This window comes from Scyliorhinus canicula, chromosome 2, assembly GCF_902713615.1.
Source record: "Scyliorhinus canicula chromosome 2, sScyCan1.1, whole genome shotgun sequence".
Taxonomy (NCBI): domain Eukaryota; kingdom Metazoa; phylum Chordata; class Chondrichthyes; order Carcharhiniformes; family Scyliorhinidae; genus Scyliorhinus; species Scyliorhinus canicula.
In genome coordinates, this window is record NC_052147.1 from 230,290,308 (window position 1) to 230,304,182 (window position 13,875).

Sequence of the window (13,875 nt, forward strand, 5' to 3'; positions counted from 1 at the left end):
CACACTGTCTCCAACTAGGAACTTCAGTTCATTTCAGTCCTGATTAATGGGATGAATGTTTTCTTAGTCTGGCAATGGTAAGGGTCCTACATGGGTGCCATGGTAGCATGGTGGTTTGCACTGTTGCATCATAGCAGCGTCACGTCACTGTCTGTGAGGAGTCACCACATTATCCCTGTGTCTGCGTGGGTTTCCTCCGGGTGCTCCGGTTTCCTCCCACAAGACCCAAAAGACGAGCTTGTTCGATATATTGGACATTCGGAATTCTCCCTAGTGTACCCGAACAGGTGCCCGAGTGTGGCAATATGGGGATTTTCACAGTAACTTCATTGCAGTGTTAATGTTAGCCTACTTGTGACACTGATAAAGATTATTATTATATAATTGAGTGGTCTCCAATGGGTACAGACACAGTATAAAACTGCCTTTAGTTTAATACTGATAGGAAATGTTTCAAGGTTGAAAGGCTGACAGTCAAATGTATTATTGGTACACCAAGAGTGTTTTTTCTGAGGTTATGATTAAGGCATGTCATTGTAGGAAAGTGCTGTGAGCGATTGATGTTGACAATGAGGACTTGACTTTTAGTCCCCGCTGGGGTTGCGATTAGAGGCAGGTTGGACCCTTTTTTCAGCGATGGGATAGGGGAATCTGAGGGTCATGTCCAAGTAACTAAAGGATATTCCAGTTGGCCTCCATGTTCCCACAGACAGCCGGCGTTAGCTTAACTGCTCGGAGGTTGTCTCCCAGTGACAGACAGCGGTGTTAGCACGTCAGGCAGCCCTAGACTCCCCTGCCTAGTGGGTGGGTGCAGCAGGTGCAGGCTGCCTGTAGATGGTCCCATCCCACCCCTCCGTGGTGGCTGCTGTGTATGTTTTACACAGACTCACCAATCTCACAGCAGGATTGGTAAAGTATTATTTGTAGATTCATTACAGAATGGCCCAACGGACAGATCTACTTTATGGATTCAGCAATCATTACTCATAAAAACAGCACAGCTAGCTACAATTCCTCCATACGTAAGAGCTGGTCACATGCTGCTTTACATCCTGGTTACTTGCTTATTTTCATTTTCCCTTAAAGTGATACCACAAAAGTGACCTGGCTGCAAAAGCTATTTCTTAGTTTCAAAAGATTTGACGAGAGGTCACCTCCATTTTGAAGCACCCTCTCCCTCATTTTTTCCTTCTTTTGCATCCTGCTGCCCTTTTGAAGCAAATAGGCCTCTGATTGCCCTCCAGTTTCGAGAGCTGCCCACCATCCTGAGTTGGACAGTGAGTTCACCCTCTGGTCATCCATTGACCGCCCCAGAGAAAATCATAATGAATGACTGCTTCCCACGCATTGCAGTCTTCTGATCCGTATTTCAGCCTGATGATGGGGTTCAGAGGCCCACAGGGACAATCCTGTGGTGCTTGCCTGAAATGTTCAATGACCTGGTGTTCAGCACAAAATGCCACCAAAATAATGAAGAAAAGTAAAAGTATTCTCTCAATTGCGATGCATAGCTCATTCAGAAGCTATTGTACACCTCACCCATTTAGAAATGTTCTAATTTTCTCGTTCCATGAATTCATTGTAACAACTACCACTGATCCTGCACTTTCACATAACTTTTTAGGGCTCCTTAAGCAATGTTAATGTACACACAGACACACACATGTACATATATAAATAATACGAGGATACTGTTGCCTACTTATAACTTCAGAACTACAGAAGATACCTATCCCAATGCACTCTTATTTTATGCACTGGTCTTTAATCTCAATGTTTAGGGGTTTTCTCCTATATTTATTTATTTCCTCTGGTGATTAAACATGTAGAGATCATGCAAAGTTTATTAAGCTTATGTAGATTAGACATTACACGTATGATGTGAGTATTTACAAATGCAAAGACCATTTTAAAATGAAAATCTGTTTAATGTAGTTTTTACCTGTAATGAATCACGACTCATTTAAATTGGGCTCCTCATCATAATATTTAAGCTTCCCTTATCATGCAACGGCATATTTTCTTTATTTAGTTCGTTGAGAAGTATAAAAGGGATTTGACTTTTACATTCTTTATTACTTATTCCACCCACAGAATTTCTTGCTGCTTTTAATCACAATTTATTCTCTACTCATCTCCCTGTGCAGTTCCTGATGCTTATGAATTCAGTGCAAATATCCTCTAACTTCTGTCTCTCTGTTTTAAAAAAAAAAAATTCTAATCTTAGCTCAAAGTCTCTCGGGGCAGAATGGCGGCGCAGTGGTTAGCACTGCTGCCTCACGGCACCGAGGACCCGCGTTTAATCCCGGCCCCAGATCGCTGTCCAGGTGGAGTTTGCACATTCTCCCTGTGTCTGCATGAGTCTCACCCCACAACCCAAAGATGTGCAGGGTAGGTGGATTGGCCACGTTAAGTTGCCCCGTAATTGGAAAAAAGAATTGGGCGCTTAACATTTTTTAAAAAGAGAACAAAATGTCTCAATTAAGCAAGTACTTGGTGCTATAGATTTGTTGATCAAGCATCTTTTTTTAAGTACTGTTCCTGTAGAAATGAAATAAATGCTTAAACATTTTACGCTAATTACAAAGTTGTCCCTTGTGGTTCTATGTATTTCAATATTTGATGCATTTTGTTGGCCCTGGCTTTTTAACCTGTTTTCAATAATCAAACTTGTAGCTTCAGCTTTGTCTGAGTCATTTCATACATTGTAGAGTTTCTTAGTTGTCGTATGTGAAAATGTTCTGTCTCGTGCCACTCCTCGCTGTCATTGGATTGGCAATTTTTGGTACTTTAACAAAAAGCTGTTTTCCCAAATAGTATTGAGAAGGCAAATGCAAATCAATTGTTCAGCATGATAAAAAATTAACCGCTATTGAATTGAACAAAACAAATGTGAGGCAAAACCAACAATTTTAAATACGTTTGTACATAGAGGTTGTAATAAAAGGTATTTTTAAACAAGGATCAGGCCTGACCTTCTGCGCTCCTTGGAGGGCGTGGGGACTTGGTCGGGGGGAGGGGGGAGTGTTGGGCCTCAGGTGATGGGCCTCAAAAGGGTAAGTTGAGTCTCTGGGGATGGAGGGCTTACACCTTAGGGTGGGGGGCGGGTCAGGCCTTGTTGGGGGGGGGGGGTCGAGCTTTGCGGGGGGGGGGAGGAGGGAGTGGAGTGTGTTGGGATGGGTTGGGTCTTTGGGGGTAGGGTACTGGGTCAGGTCCCTGGGCAGTGGGGGGTTGGGTCAGATTGTGTCCAAAGGAGAGGTCAGGTTGGGTAACACCTCAGGCACTCGAAGATCGGCTTACGGGTGGATGAGGATGGTGAAGGTCGGCGGTTGGGCCTTGTGAAGAAGGGGTGGTTCCAATTGAGGTGCGAGGCGGGGGCAAAATTCCATTGGGAGATAGTTCCATGGGAGGGGGAAATCCTGTGGGGATGGGAGTTCGTGAGGGGGAGTTCCGGGAGAAAGGAATACTGTAGGGATATAGAGTCCCTTGGGGGGGTAGTCAGAGAGCGTCTGTGGAGGAGTGGGTGTGGTTGTGTACAATAGTTACTCAGAAGTTGGAACTGGTTGACACAAAGTATGGCCGAGTAGTGGACAGTGTAGAGATTAGCTGAAACCTTCAAAACAATATAGAAGGATTGGTGGATTGCGCGATAAAGTGGCAGATGGAATTTAATACAGTGAAGTGTGAGGTGATGTATTTAAGGAGGTCGAACAGTTGTATGGCGTACACAATAAATGGGAATATACTAATGGGGTAGATGAAGTCAGAGATCTTGGAGTACAGGTACACAGATCCCTAAAGGCAGCAGTTCAAGTAGACAATGTTGTTAATAAAGCAGATGAAATGCCCTCCTTCATTGGCAGAGGTATAGAATATAAAAGTAAGGATATAATGTTAGAATTGTATAAAACACTGGTAAGGCCACAACTGGAATATTGTGTGCAGTTCTGGTCACCACATTTCGGGAAGGACGTTATTGCTCTGGAGAGAGTGCAGAGAAGGTTTACAAGAATGTTGCCACTGCGAGAAAAATGTGACGATGAGGAGAGATTGGATAGGTTGGGGTTATTTTCCTTGGAACAAAGAAGGCTGAGGGGTGACTTAATTGAGGTGTACATAGTTATGAGGGGAAGAGATAGCATGGACAAGATAAAATTGTTTCCCTTGGTGGAGAATTCTAGAATTAGGGGACATAGATTCAAGGTAAGTGGCAGAAGATGTTGAGGGAACATAAGGGAAAACTTTTTTACGCAGAGGGTAGTGGAATTCTGCAATTTGCTGCCCAAGTTGGTTGTGGAGGCAGAACTAAACTCTTTTAAAGGAACCTGGATTTGCAACATAAGTACTGTTAGTTACAGGGCTATGGACCGGGTCCAGGAAGGTGGGATGAGAAAGGGCACCTGCGGGTCCTCGGGCTGGCATGGACAAGAAGGGCTGAATAGCCTCCTTTTGTGCTGCAGCTTTTCTATGATTTTATGATTCCATGGTTTTAATGCTTCTAATTTTTTTGGCGTAACAATTGGAATAACAATGTTGGGACCATGCAAAGTTTGTACAGTCATTAGCATTGCTGCCTCACAGCACTAGGGTCAAGAGTTCGATTCCGGCCTTGGATGTCTGTCAGTGTGGAGTTTGCACATTCTCCCCATGTCCGTCTTGATTTCCTCCCAGTATTCCTTTTCCTCTCACAGTCGAAAGGTATGCAGGTTAGATGGGGTTAAGGGATAGGGCAGGGGTGTGGGCCTAGATAGAGTGCATCTTTCAGAGGATCGATGCAGGTTTGATGGGCCTAATGGCCTCCTTCTACACTGTAGGGATTCTATGGATTAAATTGCATTTTCGTATGGTTCCCAGTGCAAGATAATTTCGCAAGCCAATTCCTGTGCAAATGTTTGTTTGAAAGTAAAACCAGCGATAGCCAAAATGAAAAGAGGGAACTGCAAGTTTTACTATAAGCAGATATATCTATAACTTAATGCTGAATTTTATGCCTTTCCAACTGTTTTCATTGGTCAGTTTAAGGGGTGCATCTGTTAATGGATTTATTTGGAGGCAGTGCCTGGCACACTTGGGGCATATGGGGCAGGTGGAGAATTGGAGCATGTGACACAGGAGTGCCTGCCGACAGTTGGTGGTGCTCGCAGGGTGTTGGGTGGATGGTGACAAAACAAAAAGTTGATGGTAAGGGAACCCAACAACAAAGTTATTCTGACTGGAGAGATTGTTTCCATGAAAGGTGGAATGGGATTGAAGGGAGGAATGGACATGGCAAGATCAAGTTTGGGATGTCATGGAAGAGAATAGAAAAGAACGAGAATGGCATGAGAGAGGTAGGATGGATGGAATTGTGTGGCAAAGGATGAAATGAGATAACAGATTCAGCGAGACATGTCCTATTCGCTGGAGCCCCAAAGCGACACCCGACCCCTAAGCCGCAATACCTATGGGAGGGTCCCCTGAACCCCTGCACAGGGCAGGCCTGGCCAGATCATCACAGTGCAAAAATGCCAGCTTGGCACTTTGGCAGTGCCAACATGGTACTGCCCCTGCCAGCACCACATGTGCATATTGGCCATGACAAGCTGGCACCAACAGTGCCAGGGTACCACCCTGCCCAAAGGGCATGCAACTGGAGACATCCGATCTCCTGGGATACCCCACGAATGCCATTCTGTCTGGTCTCTTTTTGTGGAAACCAGAACTGAATGGTGCTCGCCTGAGGTCTCCAGGGTGGAGGAGATAGATCCCACACCTTGGGTACCTCGGGAATCTGCACATTAAAGTAAGACTAGCTCTAATATGCAGATTTACTAAAAAGTGATCACGTCCACAATGTGGCCGTAAAATTGCTCACAACGAAGACAAGAGTCTATGCCCTCCAGTGTTTTTACACAGTCTAACACCAATTTTCACGCCATCCCACAAACCCAGACTCAAGGTAGGACCACTTATACTGTTGCAACAAAACTTGAATCCTGAACAAGTATTTTGTCATGAAACAAGATTGGTAGTTAGGGATGTGTTTTCTTTGATAGATGCTGAAATTATAGCAGGAATATTTCAAGGAAGTAGTGTTCATTCCTCGAGCAATATTGAGTCCAACAGATTTAAACCAACCTTTTCAGCATAAGAGGAAGCAATTCCTATTTAGGCTTTCATATATGACGATTATTAACAAACCACAAGGCAAGACTCTTTGCAAAATATGTATTTATAGTGCTAGGCATATAACTACACAGGAAGACCTTTATGTGGTTTCCTCCAGAGTGGGAAGTTTCGATTCTATTAGTCTTTGGTGAAAGATTAATGCACAGAATCATTGCATTTACATTGTTCATTGTAAGCTAGATAGAGATATATCTGAACTCCGTTTACAGTTGAATACATTTAAGGCTGGTATAGACAGATCTTTGGGGTATCAGGGAATTAAGAGATATGGGAATGGGCAGAAAAATGGAGTTGGAGCCCAAGATAGCCATGGTCACATTGAATGGCTCGATGAGCCATTTGGGGTGAGATCTTCCAGCTAGTCATACTGGTGAGATCTTCCAGTCCAGCTGACGTCAAGCCCCTACTGCTGATTTCCCGGCGGCGTGAGGTGGATTGAATGGGAAATCCCATCGCTAGCAGGCCAACAGCAGGCCACCTCCCCCCTGCCGAGATACACACTGCAGGGAGGCTAGATCATCTCACCCGTGGCCTACCCCTGCTTCTGTTTCTAGTGTGCTTGTGTACGCAGAATCTATAATTCAGAAACAGGCCATTTGACCCAACCAGTCTATGCCGGTATTTGTGTTTCAAAGGGCTTCCTTTTTAAAATTCTTTCAAGAGGTGTTGGCATCACGTGGCATGACCAACATTTAATGCCCATCCTTAATTGCCCTTGAGAAGGTGGTGATGCGTTGCCATCTTCTATAGGTAGACCTACATTTATTGCATCTCACCCAATCGGTATCCTCTATTCCTTCCTCCCTCAACTCAGCTTCAGTTGAAATATTGAACAATGATAGTGATCCTTTATTTATATTGTTCTTTCATGGCTAGTCATCTGTCACAGGTAATTATGCTTCTATCACTGTAGTAAGTACAATGAAGAAATTGCACCAAAATTATGTAAGTGATTGATGAGCAAACTTATAAATGCAAACAAAGCCAACTGATTAGAATTTGACAATTGCTGGAATTATTTCATACTTTTTTAACAGGCACCCATAACTATGGGAACACCACTAATTTTCGTTATTTTCTAAATTTATCACAGTTGCATTTATTTTATAGGTCAGTAACAGGAACAGCCAATGTGGTAATGCAGAGTGTGTATGGGAGTTTGAGCCATATCTAAATTGATAGGTGACTTTATTTTCGTTGGACATGGTGACTGATTTGGAATGAAGCTCCTCCACACATTTCAAACCCAGTCCTGACGTTTTTGGCCCTAGTCTGAGCTTGCAATGGAACTTCTTTGATGGAAAGGAAAATCACACAGGGTATAGCAGTTGTCCAGTCTTCTACAGCCTACCAACCAGATTTGAATTTTACCTATATCTCTGATAATGTCATCCAGACATACTTGAAGCTCGGGCAGCTCGGTAGCATTGTGGATAGCACAATCGCTTCACAGCTCCAGGGTCCCAGGTTCGATTCCGGCTTGGGTCACTGTCTGTGCGGAGTTTGCACATCCTCCCCGTGTGTGCGTGGGTTTCCTCCGGTTGCTCCGGTTTCCTCCCACAGTCCAAAGATGTGCAGGTTAGGTGGATTGGCCATGCTAAATTGCCCTTAGTGTCCAAAATTGCCCTTAGTGTTGGGTGGGGTTACTGGGTTATGGGGATAGGGTGGAGATGTTGACCTTGGGCAGGATGCTCTTTCCAAGGGCCGGTGCAGACTCGATGGGTTGAATGGCCTCCTTCTGCACTGTAAATTCTATAAGCTAGTTATTTGACTGTGTCATTCTTTAAGTAACTTGCATGAATAGTTTTTTCTTTGAATATGTTTTGATATGAACTGATATTGAATTTGACATGAAAACTGATATTTTTCAAGAATTTTCCAGATGGTGACGAAAAAGATTTAATCGAGAAGTCCATCATACTTAAGCCTGAGAACAATTATAATAAATTTATTTCATTGCCAGTTATTTGAAAAATAGCAATGCCATGTTTGGTACCAGAAAGAGAATAGTTACTTGGTAGTATAGACTTGAATATTGGTGAAAAGAGAAAGCTTTTCACCTTGCACCCACCAGGACAAATAGAACAATGCCAAATTTCAAACAGTTACAGCACTTTATACGACAGGAGGAAAGGGTGCTGATATGTCGGCAAATCAACTCTAATTCGCTGTTGGCAGATATTGTCTCTAAACAAAATGTGTACTGTTAAATGTGATTCAGCGATTGGGCAGCAGTTGGTGAACAACCCTGAGCGGACTAATGTATACACTAACAGCAAATTTAAGATGCGGAGATGCCGGCATTGGACTGGGGTGAGCACAGTAAGAAGTCTTACAACACCAGATTAAAGTCCGACAGGTTTGTTTTGAATCACTAGTGATTCAAAACAAACCTGTTAGACTTTAACCTGGTGTTATAAGACTTCTTACTGAGCTAATTTAAGATAATCAGTGGAACTCATAACATGACTCATTTACTCTTGATATAAGTGACATTTATATGCAGGGACCAGTTTTCTGAAACCAAAAGGAATATGTTCAAGCCTCGCGCCTTTATTTAATTATCTGGGTGCTTTGGAGCACGTAGTTCCCTGTTGTTTTCTCCATGGCAACCACTCAGCCAATCAGAGTCAACATGCCAACCAGTTAATTCTCTTTCCTCCTGTCGTATAAATTGGTGCAATTGTTTGAAATGTGGCATTCCTGATGAGTGCATGATGAAAAGCTTTGGCACCATGTCTCTTTTCAGCAATATATAAAGAAAACATTCCAGAATTGCAGCAAAATTCACTGAAGGACAAATGTAAGGTTGTATTGATTTGTTCCCGTAACCCATTATCATAAGGCAGGTTTAATTTGTATACCAGCTTGTATTCTAACTTAATGTGTCCTTTTTTCTTCTTTCATGGATGTGTGCATCTCTGACTAGGCCAGCTTTTATTGCCTGCCCCTAATTTCACTTGAGAAGGTCATGATGAGCCAATCTCTTGAACCATTGCAATTTTCCTAAAGGGCATAAGTGAATCAGATGGGTTTTTACAACAAACGATACTTCCATAATCACCATTACTGAAACACAATTCAGCGATCTGGTGGCACAGTGGTGAACACTGCTGCCTTACAGCGCAAGTGACCCAGTTTCAATTCTGATCTTGGGTGACTGTTTGGAGTTTGCATTTTCTCCCAGTGTCTGCGTGCATTTCCACCGGGTGCTCTGGTTTCCTCCCACACCCTAAAGATGTGCAGGTTAGGTGGGGTTATGGAGTTATGGGCATAGGGTGGGGGAGTGGGCCTAGGTAAGGTGCTCTTTCAGAGGTTCAGCACAGACTCAATGGGCTGATGGCCTCTATCTGCACGGTAAGGATTCTATGGTTCTATGGACATGTATTTTAATGAGTCGAATTTATATTCCACCAGTTGATCTCATGAAACTTGAATCCCTGTCCTCAGACTATTACCCTGGGCCTCTGGATTACTAATCCAGTGACAGTACGTCAACACCACCACCTTCCTTGATTTAGTGAGTCATTTTTTAATATCTGTATTTTCACAGGTTCATTGCCAAACCATGTGCTTTAGGCCTCAAAATTCAAGCAAATGGACCGCAAAAAGCTCAGCCAAATGCTATCCTGGAAAAAGTCTTCACTGCAATCACTAAGGCAAGTACATATTATTCAATGAAGTGAAAGTGTGCAAAAAAGATAAATTAGTTAATTTTCAAACTTTGTTTTTGTAAATATTGCCCTTATCTTTCTTTGGATGACACTGCTGGTTTCCTCCTCCAACTGGTGATAGCTTGGACTGTGTGGTCTTCTCCACAGCTGCAGCCAAGGTTGATTTGTGTGAGCCAAGAAAAGGTAAAAGACAAGATAAACATGATACTCTCTATCTCTCTCCAAACGTAAAGCACATTTTACTATGTGGAGCATCCTTTGTTGTGTTTTATCTCAGAAATTTGAACATTAGGAAGGCAGCACGGTGGCGCAGTGGTTAGCACTGGGGACTACAGTGCTGAGGACCCGGGTTCGAGTCCCGGCCCTGGGTCACTGTCCGTGTGGAGTTTGCACATTCTCCCCGTGTCTGCGTGGATTTCATCCCCACAACCCAAAAGATGCGCAGGTTAGGTGGATTGGCCATGCTAAATTGCCCCTTAATTGGAAAAAAAACAATAATTGGGTACTCTAAATTTATAGAGAAAAAAATAAAAAATAAAAGAAATTTGAACATTTTATGTTAGAATGGCCTCAGTTCAGACTGTTTTTCTTCTGAAATACAAGAAATCACTGAGCATTGATTGTAGTACCAATGGTAATTTCAGCCAGTCTTGAACAATCTATTATTTAAGTAATTGGGCTGGATTCTCCAAGCCTCTGCCAAAATCGCGTTCGGCACAGGGACGGTGAATGGGCGTTCGCGCGAGAATCGTGGCTGGTGCCGCTGAAGCGATTCTCTGATCCCCGGAGAATCTCTCGCGTGCGGTCTACTCGGCGCAGGTAGGGGGCCACTAACAGAGGCCCCCCCCCGCCGCAATTCACCGAGGGTAACTGGCCGAGTTCCCAACGTCGTGGTTCTAACTACATAGATCGATTTGATTTATTATTGTCACATGTATTAGTATGCAGTGAAAAGTGTTGTTTCTTGCATGCTGTACAAACAATGCATACCATACACAGGGAAGGTAGCAGAGACTGCAGAATATAATGTTACAGTCATAGCTAGGGTGCAGAGAAAAGATCAACTTAATACAGGTAGGTCCATTCAAAAGTCTGATGGCAGTAGGGAAGAAGCTGTTCTTGAGTTGGTTGGTACGTGACCTCAAACTTTGGTATCTTTTTCCTGACGGAAGAAGGTGGAAGAGAGTACGTCCGGGGTGTGTGGGGTCCTTAATTATGCTGGCTGTCTTTCCGAGGCAGCGGGAATTGTAGACAGAGTTGATGGATGGGAGGCTGGTTTGCGTGATGGATTGGGCTACATTCACGACCTTTTGTAATTTCCTGCGGTCTTGGGCAGAGCAGGATCCATCCCAAGCTGTGATAAAACCAGAAAGAATGCTTTCTATGGTGCATCTGTAGAAGTTGGTGTGTGTCATAGGTGACATGCCAAATTTCCTTAGCCTTCTGAGAAAGTAGAGTCGTTGGTGGGCTTTCTTAACTATAGTGTCGGCATGGGGGGACCAGGACAGGTTGTTGGTGATCAGGACACCTAAGAACTTGAAGCTCTCGACCCTTTCTGCTTTGTTCCAATTGATGTAGACAGGGGCATGTTCTCCACTACGCTTCCTGAAGTCAATGACAATCTCCTTTGTTTTGTTGACATTGAGGGAGAGATTATTGTCGTCGCACCAATTCACCAGATTCTCTATCTCATTCCTGTACTCTGTCTCATCATTGTTTGAAATCCGACCCACTATGGTGGTGTCATCAGCAAATTTGAAAATCGAGTTGGAGGGGAATTTGGCCACATAGTCATAGGTGCACAAAGAGTATAGTAGGGGGGGCTGAGGACACAGCCTTGTGGGGCACCGGTGTTGAGGATGATCGTGGAGGAGGTGTTGTTGCCTATCCTTACTGATTGTGGTCTTTGGGTTAGAAAGTTCAGGATCCAGTCGTAGAGGGAGGAGCCGAGGCCAAGGCCGAGTTTGGGGATGAGTGTCGTAGGAATAATAGTGTTGAAGGCTGAGCTGTAGTCGATAAATAGGAGTCTGACATAGGTGTCTTTGTTATCTCGGTGTTCCAGGGTAGAGTGCAGGGCCATGGAGATGGTGTCTGCAGTGGACCTGTTGCAGCGGTAGGCGAACTGTAGTGGATCAAGGCAATCGGAAGGCTGGAGTTGATTCGTGCCATGACTAACCTTTCGAAGCACTTCATGATGATGGGTGTCAGAACCACAGGACGATCGTCATTAAGGCACGCTGCTTGGCATTCTTTTGGTACAGGGATGATGGTCGTCTTCTTGAAGCAGCTAGGGACATCAGATTGTTGTAAAGAGAGGTTGAGGATATGCGCGAATACCCCCGCCAGCTGATCTGCGCAAGACCTGAATGTCCATCCGGGTACCCCATCCGGGCCAGTGGCTTTCCATGGGCTGACCTTCAAGAAGGCTACTCTGATGTCTGCAATGGTGATTGCAGATACAAGTTCACCCGAGGCTTCTGAAGAATAAAGGGATTAAGGGTTATGGTGTTCAGGCTGGAAAGTGGAGCTGAGTCCACTAAAGATCAGCCATGATCTCATTGAATGGCGGAACAGACTTAAGGAGCCAGATGGCCTACTCCTGCTCCTAGTTCTTATGTTCTTATTATGTTCTTTTGTTCTGGGGTGGAGGGCGTTCTCTCGCTGACCTCTTGCTCAAAGTGTGCATAGAAAGTGTTTAGCTCATCAGGGAGGGGTGCATTGGAGCCGGTGATTTTACATGCCTTCACCTTGTAGCCTGTTCTGTCTTGCAGGCCTTGCCATAGTCGGCGGGGGTCCGTGTGGCTAGCCTGGGACTCCGGCTTGGTCCGGCAATGTCTTTTGGCATCTTTGATGGATCTCCTCAGATCATATCTGGTCAGGGCCACCTGACTTGAATGCCTCAGACCCAGACTTCAGCAAGCAGTGGCTATCCCTGTTCATCCACGGTTGGGAAACACGCGGATTTGTTTCTTTGGCACACAGTCTTCTGCACACTTACTAATGAAGTCAGTTACTGTAGTGGCGTACTCGTTCAGGCTGTTCGCAGAGTTTTTAAATACTGACCAGTCCACTGACTCTAAGCAGTCCCGTAGGAGATCATCGATTCCTCGGACCAACAATACACAACTTTCTTGGATGGATTCTCCCGCTTCAGTTTTTGCTTTTTGGCCGGGAGCAGGAGCACAGCTTTGTGGTCAGATTTGCCAAAGTGTGGGCGGCCGATAGAGCGGTAGGCATGTTTGATATTTGTGTAGCAGTGGTCCAGGATGTTTGGGCCTCTGGTGGAACAGGTGACGTGTGTCGGATGGCGGCTGCGGACTCAGTCTGCGGCTGCCCTGGTTGGGGGTGGAGGGATCCTTCACGGCGGGGGGGGGGGGGACCCTCATGGATGGCTAGGCCACCATGTCGAATGCGGCAGCAGGCACAGGCCGCCGCCGTGCGCACGCGCGGACTCCTGACCGAAGGTGCAAGGCCCCGTACCCGCAGCCAGAGGTGCGAGAAGCACTCCGAGGCCCTGCTAGTCCCCTGCAGGTAGGATAATTCTCCAAAGATGGGGCTATGTCCCCACGCCAACGGTGAGACGCCAGCGTTTTGAGGCTGGCGTGGGGACATAGCCCCACCTTTGGAGAATCCAGCTCATTATATTTGAAACTAGCCAGTAGAATTCTTCACTTTTACATATTGGCATAGCGGATTTCACAGACATGCAGCAACTTACGCATACAATGCAAATTACTTTTACCATTAAAAGATGTTCTCATTTATTTCAATACAGTTATATGAATCCAAAGATTTCCTGGGTAATTTTTGGAAGCTGAGCTGCATTAGGGAGTGCTAAAAATAATGCACAATTGAATAGCCAGTCAGAAAACACCAGCAAAAATATTGCTTAACTAAGTAAACAGTCATATCCAGCTGTGAAGTGGTTATTTGTTTTGCAAGCAATGGTGAGAGAGTGCAGAAGGCTTTACTTGGTCAAGATTTATGGACCATATTAGAGCATTGTGAAATACATGAAGTTGAGAAAAAAAAA

The 13,875-nt window shown here is 44.6% G+C and overlaps 1 protein-coding gene across 6 annotated transcripts in view; it reads left to right on the top strand.

Moving 5' to 3' along the window:
- The window catches only part of cers6 (ceramide synthase 6), a 388,374-nt gene that overhangs the window by 66,347 nt on the left and 308,152 nt on the right, over nucleotides 1-13,875 (top strand). For all 6 annotated transcript variants that reach the window (XM_038789747.1, XM_038789745.1, XM_038789743.1 and 3 more), the window contains exon 2: nucleotides 9,722-9,827. In XM_038789747.1, coding sequence (XP_038645675.1) covers nucleotides 9,766-9,827 — 62 coding nt within the window. In that variant the 5' untranslated portion in view covers nucleotides 9,722-9,765. The remainder of the gene's footprint in view (nucleotides 1-9,721; nucleotides 9,828-13,875) is intronic.